The sequence below is a fragment of the Anneissia japonica genome, unplaced genomic scaffold (genome assembly GCF_011630105.1).
Source record: "Anneissia japonica isolate Jap-2015-1 unplaced genomic scaffold, ASM1163010v1 scaffold287833_len2544123_cov190, whole genome shotgun sequence".
Lineage (NCBI taxonomy): Eukaryota > Metazoa > Echinodermata > Crinoidea > Comatulida > Comatulidae > Anneissia > Anneissia japonica.
This window is the reverse complement of record NW_022757233.1, coordinates 868,476-889,641: the sequence shown is the minus strand read 5'-3', so window position 1 is coordinate 889,641 and position 21,166 is coordinate 868,476. Positions and strand designations below refer to the sequence as shown.

Sequence of the window (21,166 nt, the reverse complement as noted above, 5' to 3'; positions counted from 1 at the left end):
GAATCGCATATTTTCCCACCTGTCCGCAGCGCACAGGTGAGCAAATGTTGAATGACATGGTTAGATTGTAACTTGCTTAAGTGCAATGTGTTTAGGAAACTTGTGTATGGATTGACTGCATGGCATATAGGAATCTCGACATTCCGACAAATTCGTCCGCAAGGCGGTACACGCGCATGTCACCCTCACATTCAGTTAATTCACCGTGCCCCCAGCAATCGGTCGATAGCTTGCCAATTTCGAATCCTTGCGTAATTTAAACCAACTGGTAATTTCTCCAACCCATTAGTGCAGATTTGTTTTGTGGCTGCCGGTTATGATATGAATGGAATAAACTAAAATTACACTACTTTGATGACTTGCTGATAATCTGGTTATATGTTAGACGTCATCATCCTCGTCATGTTTTTCATCATCGTCAACGACATCACCATCACCACCACAATCATCATCACCATCCCCATCATCATCATCATCACCATCTCCATCATCATCATCATCATCATCATCATCTTATTCATCATCATCTCCATCATCATCATCATCATTACAGTTAAATTATCTTACCCTTAATGAACCAAGCGCGGCGACACAGTTCATTGGAAAAACAAAAAGTTCACATTTCTTTTTATTAAGATTTATTTATTTTCCCGGGAGTAATAATATTCGTGATAAGTAGATCTTAACTCACTGTGCCTTCTTATTTATAAATTCATTCGTTTATCAATATATATTCTGCGCGTACATTAATTGCGCATTAAAACGTGGTATCATATACAGGGGACTTAAAAGTGGGACAGATAAATTTCCTAATTTATAATATTTATAATGTATTCATTCCAAAATATCTTTAAAATTATTTGGCCTATCTTCCGTATTCAGATGAATTTGATGAATGTAAAAATGGAAGACTAATTAGAATACAATAATATAATGATGATGAGGAGAAGATGGTGATGATGAATGATGATGATGATGATGATGAAAGCAAAGTTTTTTTTCAACTCAATACAAGTTTATTAGGCCAATGTGATTTTATTACTACTTATTATTGTTATTATTATTATTATCATTATTATTATTATTATTGAAATACAACTAAATGAATCAGAATATTTACTTGAATGTTTACCGTCTGCAGTGAAATCTAAAAAAATAACCTCAAAAATCAATTTATTAAATTAATTTCAATTTAAGAGCCTATGAAGGAAAATAGAATGTTAATTGTAGGCCCTGCCTGCCTCAACTTACTCAATAACTTAGTGTACTATACAGGCCTGAGCCTTTCAAATATTCATATGAATTTAGCTCAACACAAACAGTATAGGCCTATATTTAAAAAGGATATTTAGATAGATTTGATAAAAATAGTTTAAACTCAATACCAATAGAACTTATGACATGAATAAATAGATGCTAGATAAAAACAAAAAATATATATATAAACGGAAGACCCGAATAGCGGACTTTTAAAGTAATATTTAAATGGAAGATCTTTGTTTAAAAAAATGAAACCATCTGTAAAAGAATTAATATAAATGAAACGTTCATAAAATGGCCTAAATACACAGAATATCCTCAATCATACCTAAGTGTTGAATACCAAACCATTGATTACGTCATCAAAAGTTTGCGCGTTATTTTGATGGTTGAAATAATTATCACACAGAACAACAATCGTTTGATTTGTGTTAATGCGCATCGTTCACAATGCTACTAAAATATCAAAGCACGCTGACTCTAAAGCCTGGCACTTACTGCGTCGTACGACCGTTGGCCGCCGAATCCAACTCCGCACAGTGAGTGCCCGGCCAGTCGCGACTCTTTTTCGAAAGCGACGAATAATTAAAACAGCGTTTGCTACGGTACTGTTTGACAGCGGCAATTATTATTCACGGTATGGGTAGGCCTACTTTTGCAATACCAGTAGTTATTTTACAATTTATTAGCCCCTATATCTGAAATATCCGGAATTCAAACGCTATGTGAACCGTCCAGTGTCAAGCAAATCTTGTAAGCATATTGCGCACGAAAAAATGTTGATGACGTGGGTAAGTGAGCTCACAGTCCATGCACTGCTCATTATATTTATCGAATTGTAATGCCACCAATATTGATATGGTTTTCATGTCGTTTGACGTTTTGACTGTCAAACTGACCTGTCATTTTTAGTCATTTACGTATTCTCCTGATAAACCCAACGGAATAAATTTGACGGTTTTTAAAAATCAAGGGATAGAAACACGATCAAGGGACAGATGAAGGAATCAGATAGGGGTTGATAGCAAGCAGAATGCTGAAGGGATTTACTTCATCGTCTGTTTTGACCGATGATGCGTAATGGATATCGCAAACAATTCATGTTATGCAGGGGAAAGCTTTGCATGACAACGTTAATATAATTCATCCCCACGAAGTATGCTGTAACAAGTTCATTTTCTCGATATCATGTTATACCTATACGTGCCCAGTCGTAGACAAAATGTCTTACGCGCGACCATTATCAGTCATGCGTAGAAATGAGTATTAATTACGTGCGTTTTCTTCACGTACATCACGAACTAAAGACACGCACCCACGTCACAAAAATGGGATCAAAACTATTTATATCATAGGCCTACGTGTGGACAACGCTAGGCCATCAATGAGATGATGGCTGCTATTTTCTATTGCAAATGAATTGCATATTTGTCACGCCTGCATAAACCTTTATTCTATTTGTTTCGCACGCGTCTGAGGTCAATCTTTATCCAAACATCTTTGAGCAAACAGGAATAATGAACTAATAACTTAATAATTGGATAAATTAACTTTTCCTAAGAATTACATTCAGTCTGGGTTCAGAGAGATTAGTAAGACTTGGTTCAGACTAGAGCAATGGACTTTCTCCGACTCTCAATCAAACTTAACAAATGATCAATCAAAAGATTGCTAAGAGTACGCGCTTGTCCACAAAGACACGTACGTGTGCCTCAAAACGTACGTGTACGTACGTTTACGGCGTCCAGCAATTCCTACGCAACTGTGACCACCATCCGTCACACGAGAAATAATGCGATTTCTTTACGTGCAGCACTAATCATACACGCGCACAACTTATACGTAGGTTTATGTCAAACTGCGGCAGATAGAAGTGCTATCATGGTATCAAAGTGTAGGCCTTCACAGTTGCGTGATGTGTGGGGTGATGCACTTGGATCATGCATCCTACTAGTCCTGTACGTGATTTTTTTTTCAATTACACCACGTAATTAAAAACAAAACAAAACAAAAACTTCAAGTGAAGCCCATACCGGTAATGCTTATACTAGTTGCATTCATTATCACACTAGCGGTCGTCGTGGTCTGTATTGTAGATCTACTAGTTATAAATATAAATATATAGCAATTGGCCTGAAGATCTTGGCCTAAGTCTAAACTAAGTTTACTAATGTGTAACACAAAAGGAAGTCCTGTTACACTTCAGTGATGTAATGGCATTGATATGAGCTCAATGTCTCCTGCTTCTGCTTCTACGATCATGTTCAAAACAATTTTGAATTATCAAATTTAATCATAGATACTGTCGCAATGTCTTAGTTACACTCTCCTGAGACAAAAATTGGTTCTTTCTCGTTAACATATGCATATGTGTATCTCAGGAAACATCCATCGAGAATATAATATTATACGTTATTTCTTGTACCAATAAGATACCATTCCGTACCGTGTAAAAAGCAAAAGACATGCACATGCACGGCATGGAACGTGCGCACAAAACGTGATTTACAAAAGGGTTTTGAGCGACGGTTTGGTTCATACAGAGCTTGAATTTGACTGCTGAGAGGTCCACAGTTGTTCTGTGAAGAACGATGTGGCTAAGGGCGCTTCCAAAATGATGACAACTGTTCCAACGAAGACGCCACAAAGATAAATAATAAGGAAAATACGATCGAAGACCATAGCACAGTATTTCCATTCCTCTTTAGCCTAGATAGTAACAGAATAATAATAATAATATTAATAATAATATTAATAATAATAATAATAATAATAATAATAATAATAATAATAATGACAATGATGGCGATGATAATAATGATAATGATGATGATGATGATGATGGTAATAATGGTAACGGTGAGGATAAGTATGAGGATGATGATGATAATTATTTTATGATGATGACAATTATTATGACAATAACAGTAATAGTAGTAGTATTAACAACAATAATAAATTTATTGAACTTGTCGCGTATGATTGTCAATGTTGCGCCCTCATTCCTTCACATTACTCGTTCAACTTAAAACATTCAAGTGATTACTTACCTTGCACGTTTCCTCTGTGAATGCATACTGAGATGTAATATAAACGATATCATTAACAGAATCTTTAACGTCTTTAATGTATGCATTGGTGGAAACGTTAGGCTCCATCGAACTATGTCCCAAACTAGAAGGTTTGTTCAGTAAGCCTATGGAGTAAACATTCGACATTTCAACAAGCTGAGAAAGCGTTTGTTTAACTTAAAGTTAAGCTTGGTCTCCATACAATCGCTACACCCTATCGCCGACAGTTTTCGGTGATGCTGATTGGTCGGTCGAATCGGGAAGCAAGTTACCGATTGAGTCGGGGACTGCTACAACGATTGCACTTAAAACGATGTAGCGACAGTGTAGCGATTTTAAGAAAACAAGGTTTTACTGTATGTTGTCACGTATTGAATTTTATGTTCATAATACGACTGAGAATGAGAGAATGTTTGTAATTATACATTCCTCTATACACACGAAATACATACAACCATACCTCCATGATAAAACTAACAAAATGTATTTTACTACTTAACGCACATTTCTGATGAGTCAGCTGTCTTCAAGACATTACGACTAAAGCAAGCGGGATTTGAAAAAAAAAATTGATTGAAACGAAGAACATCGGTTGTGTAGAATATGGACTAAATGTTTAAATAAAATAAATCTGCTATTTTAAACTGTGACGATCAATTACTACTGTACATAAAGTAAATTTACACATCTATATTCATCAACTCAAGTTAAAACAGTCATTTACTTGCTATTTGAAATAATTCTCTCAGGACTTTTAACTTATTTTATATCTATTCGTTCTCTATAATTTATTGGCTGCTTTAGGCTTATAACGCGTAACAAAATTTTCCTCCATGCATTAACCAACATGCTCATTCCATACAAAAATGTTGTCACAAAGCAATTCAACAAACAATATACGCAGCGGCCGTATTACGAAAAACTCAAAACTTTATTTTTATATTTGACTGAAATATATACAGTAATTATAAAATAAATTTTATATAATAATTTTTTAAGCTTTAATTATCAAACTTTCCAAATAATGTTTGTTTAATTTACGGGTCCCCATGGCTGTGAAAGAGTTCATCACGCTTATTATATAAAGTCCGAATTAGAATATTTGGAGTATACCAAATTAATTATTTTCTCTATTGACATGATTACGTGCTTATGAGCTCGGGGTTCTGTAATAGGCCTACGGATGATTTACTGCTTTCATAATGCTGCTGATCGTATAACAGAATGTATACCGGTATTTCAAATTTAGTTGCCTCTTGCCCCACAGAATTTCAATTAACGCGCGTCCCTTGCATTGTCAGAAAGTATTAGATGTGTCTAGTTCAAGTTACGGACTTAAAAACCTTCAACTACATCCCTTAAAGCGTCACAATGAGATAGGTGCATTTCTATTGGCACAGCTTAATAACAAAATCATAAATAAAACAAGGACAACTGTTTACAATAATCGCAATATGGGTTAATAACCTGGAGGACAGGGCGTACAATTTTAATATAATCATCATCATCATCATCGTCGTCGTCGTCGTCGTTGTCATCATCTCATCGCCGTCATCATCATTATTATGATTATTATCTCCCGCCCAGGAAATATATGCTTTCAGTCGTGTAAATTTACCTGTATGGTGGATATTCAAATTAGAGCAATTACATTAAATGTGTACAGCGTTTTATGTACTAACTTTTTTGGGAACTGACTGGGAATAATTTTAATGCATCTTTATATTTAAACATGTGACGCTAAAAACCAATACCCCATATTTCTTAATAATTTGACTATTGCATAATATTTCCATTTCAACACAAATACCACTTCATATTTTTTGTGGAGTAAATAGACCATATCCAATCATAGGTACACACACACCCACATATCAATGGCGAACCGTAAAGGCAAGCAATATGCAGTGCATACTTGTAATTGTAATATTTAAATTGTAATTAATACAGGAATAGGAATTTGTTTGAAGAGAAGAAACTACAACCATGCCGGTATAAAAAATCGAACATGATACATTTGTGTTTTGACTATAGAACGCAGTCTCGTAGGCTAATAAACTTTCCCCACTAGCAACCGCCCCCACCCCACCACAGCCAGAATACCTGTCTCTTATACACATCTAGATGTGTATAAGAGACAGCTAGCGGTCGTCGTGGTCTGTATTGTAGATCTACTAGTTATATTTTTCATTTTTCATGAGTAAAAAAATTATTTGATCTTACATACATAATATCTATTACGACTTTTATTATTACATGTACGTATTTGAGCACAAACTACGTCAGTAGATACAATAATTGGAATCTCACAATTCGGTTTGATTCTATTAGATGTACGGTGTGTAGATACAAATCTCCATGCCTTAGGCTTGTCGATCTAGTGCGGTAGATGAACCCATAAGAAGGCCTGCCACGGGGTTATACAAATACCTTGCTTAATAAACAACAAGTTCCATACTCTTCAATGGCGGATCCAGGAATTCGAAATAGAGGGGGCCCAAGAAGGGACTTTCACAGGTAGTGGGTCCACCCACCTCAGCCCCATCATGGTTATTATGATTATGATTATGGCACCTCTAGATGGCCGGAAATGGCACATTCAGACTTAAATATTAATACATTTTTCTCCATTTTTGTTATGATGAATAAAAAGTGTTAGTCTGTTATAGAACAATATAAAATAAATGAGAGCAGCACTTTTGAGACTAACAATATAGAATTTATTCTCTAGCTTTCGTCCACACAGTGGAGACTGTGATCGAGTCCACTATGTGGACGAAGCTAGAGAATAAATTCTATATTGTTAGTCTCAAAAGTGCTGCTGTCATTTATTTTATATTGTTCCATTTTTGTTATAATTTTGAAATATTAAGGGAGGGGGTTGGATTGCGGGCCGGCTTCCTCCTTGAATCCGCCACTCTTTCTTTTATGTACGCGAAATATTTCCTATATGACACAAAACTTTAACATTTAAACTTATAGAAACTCTTCTACCGATTGGGTCATAACTTCGGTAGTAGTGGTTCCATGGGCTTTTAATTTTAGCCATTTATTCCGTGAAAATTATATACTGTAGGACTATCTATAATACCGGAGTTCATTTGTTTATGACCTGAAAACGTGACATCTTCCTCCCATCAACTGAGACATTTATTGTTTTTACTGAGTTAATTGAACTTCGTAACAAGTGATGAATATTATTCATTGTCCGCCACATGAACCAATCAAAATTACAGATTAAACTATCTAACTATACTAAAGACCGGACTTTATTCATTTGTAATCGTAAATCGATTGATAGTTACAGTTGGTTTGGTGCATTGTTTTGATGATGTCAATTGACATAATTTCAATTATAAGTGCTGTTGTTATTGGGTATTTTCCTAATCATCATCAGCAACGTCACAGCGACGCCGCAGTTTTAGAGGTGTTATTAATATTAATCTAAACTGTTACACAATTTTGTTTTGAAATTGCTAAAATTACCACAAAATCTTTAAATTGATTCCCATCTAATTTTTAAGGGTCTAAACAAAAGAATAAAATTAGGCCTAATATATCCATTAACTAGTGATGATTTTTTTTTCGAATTCTCATTTTTAAATGAAAATAATTAATCACAAATAAGCAATTTAAATGTTGAATTGTATTTTTAAGTTTCTTAGCTAGCTCATGACAGATGGATGCTATGACTTTAAATCTAAAATTAGAATAATAGTGGATGGAAAAATAATATGTACCGGAGGCCTGATATTTTGTGTTGCCATAAAACAGAAATCTCTATAGTATTTGGTTAATATCCGCTACCGTATAGCTTGCAGTCTCTGATGTTGATGATACATCTGTTTTGATACGATTGGTATAAATATAATAATACCTTCTAATAATATGAATCTTATAAGCTTACCTTGTCTCTCTGCTCTCTCATCGGCTTCGTCGTCGGGCTTTGAACACGATGTCTCCGTCACCAACATGGGTGCTAGCATGCTGGCAACCCTTGATGATAACAGCTTAATGCTATCTTTTCTTATTTCGGAAGACTCTGAATGGTTGAACCGTGCGTAAAATGCGTTTGGACGGCGCATTTTCAAATACTTAGGAAAAATATCCAAGAATACCCGCTTTTGCCACTTCGAAAGCTCGTGTGTCTCGGGCGTTCTAAATCTCATATTTAGTATAAAAGTCGTCAGTACAATAGAAGATGTGACAATTATTTTAGTGAACAGCAAATATTTCATAATAAGCGGCAAATTGTTGGCGTTTGCGGGAATTTGCTGCGAGATGAGCAGTAGAAACACCGCCATTGACAGTAAGATACACGTGCAAAGTTGCATTTTCTCCGAACAATCCGCAGGAAGGTAAAATACAAGGATTGTATTAAATGATATGAGCCCGCATGGGAGTAACAAGTACGCAACGTAAAACAATGGTTTTCGCTGCAAGGAAATCGTAAACGTTACGTCGATGTAGGGTTCCGGACAACACGGGTATGTCTTTTCATTACGCGTTCCAAGCGAAAGTTCCACTTCCCACTCATCGTTGGGCCAGAAGCGGATTTTGGAGGTATTTGGGTTTTGAGATGGTAATAAGTCGATAGCTAGGCCATTGTAGGTCCAAGAACCAAATTTCAGCTGGCATTTCTGTTCGTCAAAAGGATAGAAGCGCACGTCTACCCGACAAGCGCTTTTGTAGACTGACGGTACGAGCCAACGCACGGTCCCATTACTGTTAATGGTAGCATTTGATGCGTACCGAATGTGGAAGGGTCCGTAAGCACTGTGGATTAATATACAGTATATACATATAAGCAATCTAGCAATAACATTCAGAATATATATATATATATATATATATTGGAATACCAAATATAGGCCTATGCCAAGTTTCATGGTTGGGAATGATTTCATCCAACGAGTTTTGAGTCATTGAAACAAAAATAATATATCAGAGGTTTCTTACAGTTAACTACGGTATTGAGTTTCTATATAGGACCTACATGCCAAATACATATATTATATGCTTGTACAGGTAACAGCATATGTAGGCCTATATATATTCATATGTAATGTATATATAATCCTATAAACATACATATACACATACATATAAGCCTATAAAGATACATAATACACATTTTTCGTGTTCGTTCGATACGTACCGTAATTTTTTAATATCTTTAGTATTTTTGATTTACGTACCGTAATTTTTTAATATCTTTAGTATTTTTGATTTTTAAAAACAATTGTAATCAAATGAAATGTGTGCTTTGTTGATTGTTTTACAATTTTATTGTGAAATAATGTATTCTTCTTTGTTGGTGTTTTACTGTTTATTGTAAAAATTGTATTTTTGGAGATCTTGATTCTTGAATTTTTTGAATATTTTTTCTATATTACCTTAACTGTATATTGTTTAGTGTAGACTGTGTATTTTTTTCATTGTAATTATTGTGCAGGACCATTGTTAAAAACAGGCATTAACATCTGCCTGAAAAGGTATCCTGGGTAAAGATGTTTTAAATTTTTAAAAAATATAAAAATAAAAAGTCTACAGGAATGATACAGTGGAACTTCTGAAACATTATTTATTTGATCAATTTCTAATACTACATTAAAGGTATACTGTTGCCATGGTGAATGAATACAATATCGCACTTACTTGTTGTAAATCAGAATATCCGGTGTCCATATCATGCTGGTTGGTACTATGATACTTGACACTCCATCATACTCATTAACATCCCAATTAAGCCGATGATCAACCCATTCCTTACAGCAGATAATAAAATACAAGTCATTCTTCAATTGACGTGAATGACGTTAACTAATAGCTTTAATTACCTGGTTTCTTATTAAATTATTTCAAGGTAAGTTCATCATTTTAAAGACATATTCCAACTTTGATTCAGAGTACCAGGATCAAGAAAGTAAGTAAATAAATAAAGTAAATAAAAACAACCTAAGAAGTAGTTATTTGAAGTTTGATGCTGCATGTCATAATATTCAAGAGGTGGCAGGGTCTAGACCATCTCAGCGCCACAATAGTTAGGGCTGAAGTAATACAATTTATGATTATGGCACATAGCCGGAACTGGCACTCTAAATCTTCTTTTTTTTCCAATTTTTTGTTTATACTCCCCCACCTCCTCCATTTAATCCGCCACTGTTTACTTACAGTACTTTATGTGCTGTAGAGAAGCGTCAAGGAGGAGGAAGGCGTTGTCAATAGGCCAATAGATCATAAAAGTTATCAGTCTCCCAGACACCAATCGAAACAATTCGATTTTTTCCCACATATTTTTTTCTATATGAATAATTATATTGAATGAGTGAGACTCTAAGCCCATGAAATAGAAACGAGGTTATTTAAGTAAAGGAAAATATTTTGTCGTCTTCATTTTCAATTATAAATTCTATTGTTGATGTTTTTTAGCTCAAGGTAAACAGCTTCATGTCTATAAAAAAACAGATTTATGGACGGACATCGAAAGTAAAACCCGCCCCCAACCTGTCCTTAAAAGTTCACGGGATGCATGTGCCGGTGTTTAGATAGGCTGTTTCTATTGTAAAACTATTTGTTCAGGATCGAGATTCAGACGGCGGATGAATATCAATATCAACACCAATGTCAAAATATCGCGTGTTTACACACGTTACAGATGCTGGTTATATTTTTCAATTAAATAAACAATTTCGTCTACGATTCAAATAATAACAGATTGTTTGGTGTTGTTAATACGTACTGACCTTGAGTCTATGTTATTTTAGGAATAAATACTGTGTTTATAATATTATGGAATAATAAATGTCGCAGATGGCAATGAATTTTTCTCATCACGGGAAAAAGAAATCGTTTTAAGTTTAGACCAGCGAGTCTAGTCTACAGCCACTCTTCGAAATTGTAGGCCTACACTGTTTGAAGGAGTTATTTTAACTCCAAAGGAGTTATTCTGTACCTAAAAAAAGGTACAGAATAACTCCTTTCGAGTTAAAATAACTCCTTCAAAATAACAGTGTACGTAATTTTACACAATCTTCCCTCAACAATGTTATGGGTTTGAATTATCCTGCCTTTAACTTTTTACCTAACAAAGATAATTAACCTATAGGCCACTTTTTAGGTAGGCTGGGGCGACACTCTGGGGCAGAGGGTAGGAAAAAGTCGGTGCTTCAAATATATACACAGAAAATGTGGCCGATACAAAAGTTTATAAAAAAAACTATGGTAGTGAAAACGTGTTTTTCATTACACTGAAAAACACAATAAACTTGAATCTCATATTTTCGTTTTACTCTTCGTTAGAGTTCAGTATTTTAATCATTTCCAAAGTTTAATCATGGTACGTTCAGCATAGGATATACACAATGTATCCCGAGGGGGAATCTGTGCTACATTGGTCATCCGTTTTGATAATTGAAGATTTGATGAATGTACCGTAAATATTTGCCGTTCATCTGTTTTTGGCTCAAAACACCGTTTATGTATATCCCGTTAAAAATATAGGGCCTACAAATACGTTTATACCCATTTCAGTATGATTATCCATGTAGCTAACAAATAACAATTGGAAAAAGATGCCCATCAGGGCTGATAAACGCGGTAATAGGCTACTAGGCCCACAAACAATTTAAACTACTGAAACACAACGAATAATCGCTTAACATTTCTCGGCCTAGATTCCTTTGGAAGTTCAATGGTCAACTAACGCGAGCTCATTTTTTATTGCATGTATGGTGCAATTTACAAATGTTAAGTTATAAGACATGGCAGAGTCAGAGTTCTCTACTTTTTTCTGTATTGCAACGTAGTTTTTAAATTACACAAAAACAACCCGATTTACTTTAATGCATCACGTTTCCCATCTATAGTGTTTTTTTTTTTTTTTTTTTTTTTTTTTTTTTGTTTAATATGTTTTGTGGTTTTTTTTTTTTTTTTTTTTTTTTTTTTTTTTTTTTTTTGTTTAATTAAAAAACGATAGGGCCATGAACGCCTGGACAAGAGCTTGGGTACAGAATGGAACAATTTCGAAATATAAATATGCTATTTTTGCACCGTATCCGGTGATCGTGTAATGCAATGTTCGGAGTATTTTGCGCTGACGGTTGGCTTAGAGCTTGATGTGCATTCGAATTTGTCATTCAAATTGCAATATTATTATTCTCATAAAACTGTTGTTTTATCCCTAAATTAGTCTCTGACCATGAAGGTATGTGTCTCAAATTCTTTCCAAATTTGATTTTCAGTTTTATTGCTGTTTTTAGTGTCAGACCGAATACAAACTTGCATTGGCCTAGTTTAGTAAAAAAAATGTCAAGTTCTCAATAATACTGTCGGGGTGGGGGGGGGGACAAATATTAAGAATGTAGGGCCGGCTATTTTGATATGGATTTATGAATATTTTAAAAAAAATTGTTTGTGTGTGATGCCTTACCACATCAATGAGTTGTTGGAGATACACGTCGAACATGATGTCCAGGCGGTCAGTGGCATTCTTGACCGGAAGTGGGAGTTTGTTATAATGCCTGAATAGTGTCTCCCGAAGTCTTGCTTCTGCTGATGAACTATCACTCCCTGTAAAAGATAATTATAGTCCGTTTTAAATTTCAGTTTTTTAATTGTATGCACATAATTATTAACATTAGCATGTTAATAAAAATTTAATTTAAGTTGAATGGTGTCATCAGTGGCCTTTACTTAGATAACTCGAGCTGGACCTCCAAGCGACTGACCCCCTGGAAAATTCTCATTTTACCTTCTTTCGACTGCTAATATCCCTCATCCATAGTCACCAGGTTTAGGTCTCAGGTAGACTACAAGGTCTACGGCACTAGCCAAGGGCAGGGCAATGCCCCGATTATCCGTCAGATAGGTCATATCCCCCTCGTCTTCCGCGACCCGTCACGTCAGATATGATTTAAAACGTCTCAGAAGAGGACAACCCCGACACCGCTTTCCCCTACGGAATTTAGGACTATCAGACTGAGCCCCTTGTAGTGTCATCAGCTTTCTCTCATATAATGCCTAAGCCTATCTGCCACCACTGCCTCCTTTGATAGGTTGTTGCATGCTGGCCTGGTACGGTGGCATCTCGGTTGTCATTTTCTATGTAGATTACATAGGAAAACATTACCACCAAATTTATTTACATTCGCTTTCATCAAGCGTCGTTACATGGCCATTCGTTGATGAGAATTCCCTTCTGGTTTCCATTCGACATCGACGAAAGTTACTTCTCTCATTAAATTATTATAGGCCAGAAATATTACCAACTGGGTCCCATCAGCTGGGCTCATTAAAATCACTCAATTTGGCTTCGTTCTCTTTTCATATATGATGACGTAAAGCGTATTTAATAGGCATTTTTATTGTCATATTTATGAGGTAATGGACTGCCGTAGAGTCTGTAGTTCAAGTTAGAGAGAAGTTTAGTAAACAACTTAAAGTTGTCGACTGGACTCAGTTCATTGTCCGTATACTGGATGCACCTGTGTACCCTAAAGGAATATATGACAACCCCTACGGCTCATATCAAATGAAATCTAAAACCATCCACAATTTTAATAAAGTCACGTGATTAAAAGTACAAGGATGATAAGAAATTCTATTTTTAATACCGTACTCGCTATTATTATGATGATATTATCGAATGTGTTCCACAAACTTTTCAATATCTGCTTATATTTTTCAAGATACAGGCCTATCAGGTACCGTTCGGTAAAAGAAATAAAAAAAATCTAGGCCTACTCACATAAAATGATCAGATATTTTATTGGATTCCAGTGCGAACCAGATAACGAGGTTGAGGCTGATCGATACTCTTTTACTATTTACGAATGCTCCATAAAACGGGACTAATTTATAAGACATAATTAGACAATTAATTGATTTAATCTTAATAGTCGTGTATAATTTACTTTAGTGTCTCCTAATGACACCGAGAAAACAAATCAAAGATATTGTCTGCTCTATTTACCATACTTCGCCTACAGGGATCTGTGCAACGAAATAGTAACAACTTAGAAGTAGTACTGTAATACCATTTCAAAATTACAATGTTGATGAATCTGGTCCATATGCTAAACTGTGTTGATAAAGCGGTTCTTTGAGTTCGATATTTGACGAGAACCATTTGCTAGGCTTTGATTAATACCAATGACGTCAGCGATGGGATTTTCAAGACTGATCTTATGACTACACACACGCACACAAATACGTTATTACGATCGCTGATTGTGAAGACATGCATCTATTCTTGGAGGATGACATCGCGATATGTCTATAACAGACATTTGATTGATCAAAAAAATGTATTCTTTAAAGTAGCACGAGAGCGCGTCACAGTTGCGCGTACTACTACAGGCAGCTACGCGCTAAATTACGGCCAATTACAGACCGGCGATCTATGGATGTTACATTTTGACGGGCATGGAATGACAAATGAGAGTTCAACATTAATTAGTCAATTATGAGCTCACTGCGTGAGAGGGACACATGAAATACGTAAATTAGGATTTTCTGTTAAAGAGAGTTATAAATAGTTAATTATTTTTGTATTGTATAATAGAGAGGGTACTCTCCAGATATAAACCATCTTCAATCCCACATAATTGAAGCATCGTTGTTGCGCACTATTTGGAAGTTTTATACCTTTACCTTATGAGGCCTTATGGGATTCCACTATTAAATTTAAAACTATGCTCTAATTATAAAATATTGCACAGTTATGTATTCTCAGCAGTCATTGTTATTAAGGCTTATCAAATCCATCTGTTTGATTCACATTGTATATATAGCTTTGCAATTATAATTTGTAAAATAAATACATGTATCTTGTAAAAGAAATAAATAATAGAATAAAATGTAAACTGATTATTGTCATAATTAATTTTTCAAATTTATTTCAAATTAAAAATGAGAACAAAAATGATAACGATAATTATTTTATTATATTTATTTTTCAAAATTATTTCAAATTAAAAATGAGAACAGAAATGATAAGTATATTATTATCATTAATTGATCATTAATGTTACCGAAATACCGGTAAGTAACCATGGTTATTTCCGTGTGCCTTAACGCAAGTGGGTGTTGGCATTTTAGAGATGAGATGCATTTCAAGTTGATTGAATAACCGTATACGGTAAGTATTTGTATTAATACACGTTTACATAGCTATGGATGAGTGTACAATTTTAACGGTTAACTAGGCAATTGATGGAATTAAATTATTCGCGCAAATATTGCCATCAAAATGATTTATATTGCAAATTCAAAACAGTAATAACATTATCGGGTGCATTTAAAGTGTGTCATTTAATTTAATTAAGTTTATATGAAAAGGTTGCCCTCAAAATAACTCAACTGTCCATTCAACAATAGGTTGGCTGATTGACGGTTACCATTCGCATGTCATTATCAAAGGTTCACAATTTCAACATAACTGATACAAATAATTGAATGAAAGATTTCGTATCACAATACGGTACAGTTCTCATGTGGAACGTCAGGAGAACAAATGTATTTCGAAACGTGATAGGCAATGTGTTGTCTAAATACAAAACAGAAATTAAAAATAACCATTCGCTGTGGAGAAAATGCTCCACTTATTGATTCCTATCGATTCGGTGTTCTCGCCAGGGTTTTGAACAATCTGTGAGTCGGGTAAAGGTAGGCCTGGAAGGGCGGTGTTTGATTGTTTAGGGCTAGAATGTAGTTCAGAATGTGAAACTTTTAATTTATTTTATACATCATTAATCGTTTTCCCATTTAAACTCCATTAATGTATACAGACTGTTGCATTACTGTTTGGCGCCTCAGGCCCGTATCCAGGGTGGGGGGGGGGGGGTAAAAGAGACAGGTTCGGGAGAATCCCCCTTTTCTAACAAACCGCCCCCCCCCCTCTTTTCTGGCGAAGCCCCCTCTTAAAATTTTCAAAATAAGTCCTCCAACCCAACTAATGCACTGCAGACCCACCCAGACACAGGCATTTTCAAACATATCTGCTTATATAGCATTACTTAGACCCATAAAGCACAAAAATCCTCTTGCTTTGGTGGTTTCGCCGACTCCACCGGGGCTTCGACTGTGTACCTCACGCCCACGCATATTAACAGCAGGCTAATCCGTCGATATGCTTCAAATCCTTAGTTGGTACTTGTCCAGTCTCTTTTGAATTTCCCTTTTTAGATAGGCCTATTTAATTAGCCGATTACACTCAGACTCGACAGTTTTTGCTTCCTTCAACCTGTATAGAAAGTGTACGAACAGTGATTGGGAAAGTTGTTTAAAATTCTACTCCGGTCCTATGAACACATCAGCCCATGTCTTTCACATAAACAATGAATAGAGAGGAACTCGGAGCAATCCGTACGCTCGTGTGTTGGAGTATAATTAACTAATAGGCCTAAGTATACTAGTGTACAATGCCGTAGCCAGGCTTTTCAAACAGTGTGGTACAAAATGTGTTATAAAGACTTATTGATCCCAAGCAGATTTTGAAAAAAATGTAATTCTACTGGAGTAGAATTGATAGAATATGTTGAGAATAGAATGATATTGTTTCCATTAGATTTGTTTACAGTCATTTAGGGGGAGTTTAAACGATAAAATAATAAACGCCTGGGTTCGAGTTAGACGTTTATTCCAAATGAGGTTCTAGGGGTGCGTTTATTCGGGGGATGTTTATTCACAGTGGGGTATTTATTCTAATAAAAACGGTATATAATAAAATGTATTTTACTGTATCCCGTAATTGGCGATGTTGTTTGCTGTTGGATGTATGAGAAATATAATACAAAATAGGCATGTGCAATTTGAACTACAAGATGGCTTTTGAAAGAACTAAATGAATCAGAGAAGGTACACTACAACTTGTTTAATTGCATAAATATGACAATCTAACATTGAAGAGCGCTGTACGTTTAGAACAGCCTTATGATTCTAAGCCAGCTTGGGTACATCATTACACCTCCCCGGTTGTATTGCATTCCGAGTGTCCCGTTTCTTCTCTAATTTCGTTCAAGAATTAAAGATTCTTAATAATCGAAACACGTTCTAATTAGCTCAAAGATCACGTATCATCGCATTGATTCATATCAGGGCATTAACACCGTGTATTTTAAGCTCTGAATTATTTAAGACTTTGAATCAATTGAAAGGATTGTCTTGAAGCCCTTTCAACAAATTACCTGTAAAAATTGGGTGTCCCTATGGACTCCATTCCCGTCAGTGTTGCAGGATATTTTCTCACAACCAAAATCCACTCCCTAAACCTATGATATTGAGATTTAGTTTGTGTAAAGCATCGTGTGTGTATGTTTTTTCTTGTGTAAGGGATTGTCATCTACACGTAGGACAGTGATATATTATTCGCTATTGACACTCATTGGCTCATGTGTTGTGCCTCTAAATAGATAAATAAATAAAACAAATAAACGTCCAATGTTGGATAAATTTGATTGAATTAAATAATTATTTGGTTTTTTTTAACTATTAAGTAAACAACTAAATATGTAAATGAATATAATCATGCAAGACATAGAACATAGGCCCGCAATAATGTACCGTATGCAATTATGAGGTATAGCCTACATTATTAGATTAATAATAATAATAATATTTATTCTGATTATAATATTAATAGGCTTAATCATATAATAATTTAATAATAATTATTATCAATATTAAGGAAGCATGGATAGTTATGAAAAGATCATGAGCAATTCTATTGATTATTATAATGAAGAAAGCGATATCAATGCAATCTTGAGGTATAATGATGGAGTAGGTATCAACTATCATGATTGCTATAATGATGTTTACGATGATAACGAGAAAGTTGGCTGAACTACAGACTATTAGATCGAAATACAGACAATTATTATTTGGGATTAGAATGTCATAATGTAGGCCTATTACAGAATGGGGATTGCGAGTGAAGCTTTCTGGGCTCTAAAAATCACTTTGTGCATATCGAACCGACTACGTGTTAAATACACAACTGATTACCTGAATAATTAAGTGCATTTAGCGTTTGCCAAACTTACTCAGAATGAAACCATCTCACGTTAGCGCATGTAGTCATTAACAGAGTAAAATGTGTAACCTTATAAGAAACGGTAAAACGTTTGGCATATGAGGTAGAATACTAATAATGTTTTCAGTCGGGTTTACAAACATATCTCTGGGACTATATGGTTAATGCATACATACATACATATGTATACATACATGATGTTGCATACAATAACAATAATAACAGTTAATAATAATAATAATAATAATAATAATAATATATAACAATAATAGTAATAATAATAATAATTATTATTATTATAGCAATACCGTAACTAATAAGTATAAGAACAGTATGACAAATATAACATCAATATTAATAACACAATAATAACTAAAAATAGATAAGCCGTACTAGTCTAATATATAATAGAAAATAAAACTCAGGATATTCAGTACTTTATGACTAGTTTATTTATGACAGTACACAAGCTTTCGTGCACACAGTGCACTTCTTCAGGTGAATGTGAATTAACCTGAAGAAGTGCACTGTGTGCACGAAAGCTTGTGTACTGTCATAAATAAACTAGTCATAAAGTACTGAATATCCTGAGTTTTATTTTCTACAATAATAACACTAAGTAATAATAATGTACTAATAAATATAATGTTAAATATAATATATCAATTATAATATCTAGGCCTATAAAAATAATAATAATAATAACAATAATAATAATAATAATAATAATAATAATAATAATAATAATAATAATAATAATAATAATAGTGTTTCGAAGTTAAAATCAAAACATTGAGAAACTTGCAATGATGCAATAATAATAATAATAATAATAATAATAATAATAATAATAATAATAATAATAATAATAGTGTTTCGAAGTTAAAATCAAAACATTGAGAAACTTGCAATGAATGATTTCAATGCAATTCATAGGTCAGCCAGTTGCCAACAAAGTGACAAATATTGATAGGATTATGCTAATGTTCTTTACTTCCATCATACAGCATGATTTTCGGTTATTTGGTCACGAAAAGTATACCCAGTAGCGAACAGTTGTTGCTGATTAAGCCTAATATCCTCTGAAGTGGGTATTTATTTATTTAAAGTATAATTTACATCACTTTAATTGACACGTGCATACTACATCAAGCGATGCCATTACTTGGTCAATATTTGTCTCTGCCTCTGACGAGTTTTTTCTACGACTTTGCAACTAAACTATAATATAGGGGGCCTAGGTAATATTATTAACTCACATCACAAAACGATTAGGCCTGCCCATGGACATCCACGTTTTCTACACGTTACGTAGGTGGTTCTCCACGAGTTGCACGCGCGATGGTAGGTTGTCCGCGCGTTAAGTAAAGTCAAGGACTGTTTTAATTCCCTTTTGATTTACAATCCGTGGTCAGATCACGGAAAAGTGAAATTTAACTGTTCCCTGGTCAGACTAACACTGTGGTAGGCTGTAGGAAAGCGTTACCACAACTGCGTACAATTCAGTCTAGTTATGGCTTTCAGTAAATGTTAAACAGTAAATGTTAAAAAAACAAAAAAACAAAAAAAAAAACCTCGTGATGTTTTAGTTTTTTAATTAATTCATAAGATATGTGACGAAAACTGCATTCAGTCCCTGCATTCTATAAATATAAAATGATTTGCACTAATCTCTCTTTCCTTTACTTGTCAAAAATTACATATGTTTCTAATGAGAGTGACTGGAGTGTAATGACGTCTTCATAACCCATCACTAGCTACACTAAAAGGACACAAATCCACAGAAACAATTTTTTTCGTGACCTGCATTTCAGAACAGAAGCTGAAATAATGTTCGAATACGATGTACTAGTTAAAGAAAACGTTAGTATGCTAATACTATTGGCGTATGGTTAGACTAGTAATTGTTGATGTCAGCCAAATTCTAAATTTCAACGTTTTATCTGATACCGGTAGCTTTTGGTAAAATTTCTATCGCAAACTGTATTGACGACGTACTCCTAAGATGGTGTGAGAAGTCGACTGGTCGCGCCAAGAAGAAACTGATGATAATCGTCTGTTTAGCTTAATTTGTACAGCATTATTAGGCATTATTATGCTGAGATATTGGCAATTTAGCCTACTTCATTCATATTTCGTGCGTTCCCTCACTTTTTAACAGCACCACGACTTGTAGACTATACGGTGCCCTATATTACATCGACACATATCCTGCATGTTCAGAAGATCTGACGGCGCGGGAACACAACATGCTATACGACCACGTGCCCGAATAATATAATAATATTAATAATACTAACAATTAAAGACAACTTAATTGTGCTTAAGCAGAAAAAGAAAGTTGTGATTTGTTGATCATAATTATTATAGTAAAGCTTAGTAAGCTACAGTTAGGACTAATTTGTCCTGGATTATAAGTAGATCCCTGATAAAATATTATAAGAAATTTGTTGGCGCTTCATTTTGAATATATAATGGTGATGTGTTGATGATAAATGTTACTATATAAAAGTATCATTCCGGCCCTCTAGTGGTACTATTCTCGAATTTTGGCAGCTCAGCCCCAACCATGGTGGGTGGTCTGAGGTGGGTGTGGTAAACTTCCGAAATGCCCCCCCCCCCACCTCCCAGGTCCACATTTGAAAACAGATTAGTGCCCTTACCTGGGTATGACATAAACTCCATCGAGTACGTCTGCGACTGCTGAGGCGAAGGTGCATAAATTTGTTTTTAGGATGTGATCTGGTTTTTCATGCCCATTTTTCGTGATTATGACTATTTTGGATAAAGAATGTTTTGA

General features: G+C 34.7%; 1 protein-coding gene across 1 annotated transcript in view; it reads right to left on the bottom strand.

Moving 5' to 3' along the window:
• Nucleotides 1-625: 625 nt before the first annotated feature.
• LOC117124568 (neuronal acetylcholine receptor subunit alpha-3-like) overlaps nucleotides 626-21,166 on the bottom strand; it is a 30,109-nt gene continuing 9,568 nt past the window's right edge. The window contains exons 2-6 of the mRNA XM_033270848.1: nucleotides 12,763-12,902; nucleotides 9,990-10,099; nucleotides 8,239-9,107; nucleotides 4,311-4,456; nucleotides 626-3,969 (exon numbers count right to left, since the gene is read on the bottom strand). Of these exons, the coding sequence (XP_033126739.1) occupies nucleotides 3,796-3,969; nucleotides 4,311-4,456; nucleotides 8,239-9,107; nucleotides 9,990-10,099; nucleotides 12,763-12,902 (1,439 nt within the window). The 3' untranslated portion in view covers nucleotides 626-3,795. The remainder of the gene's footprint in view (nucleotides 3,970-4,310; nucleotides 4,457-8,238; nucleotides 9,108-9,989; nucleotides 10,100-12,762; nucleotides 12,903-21,166) is intronic.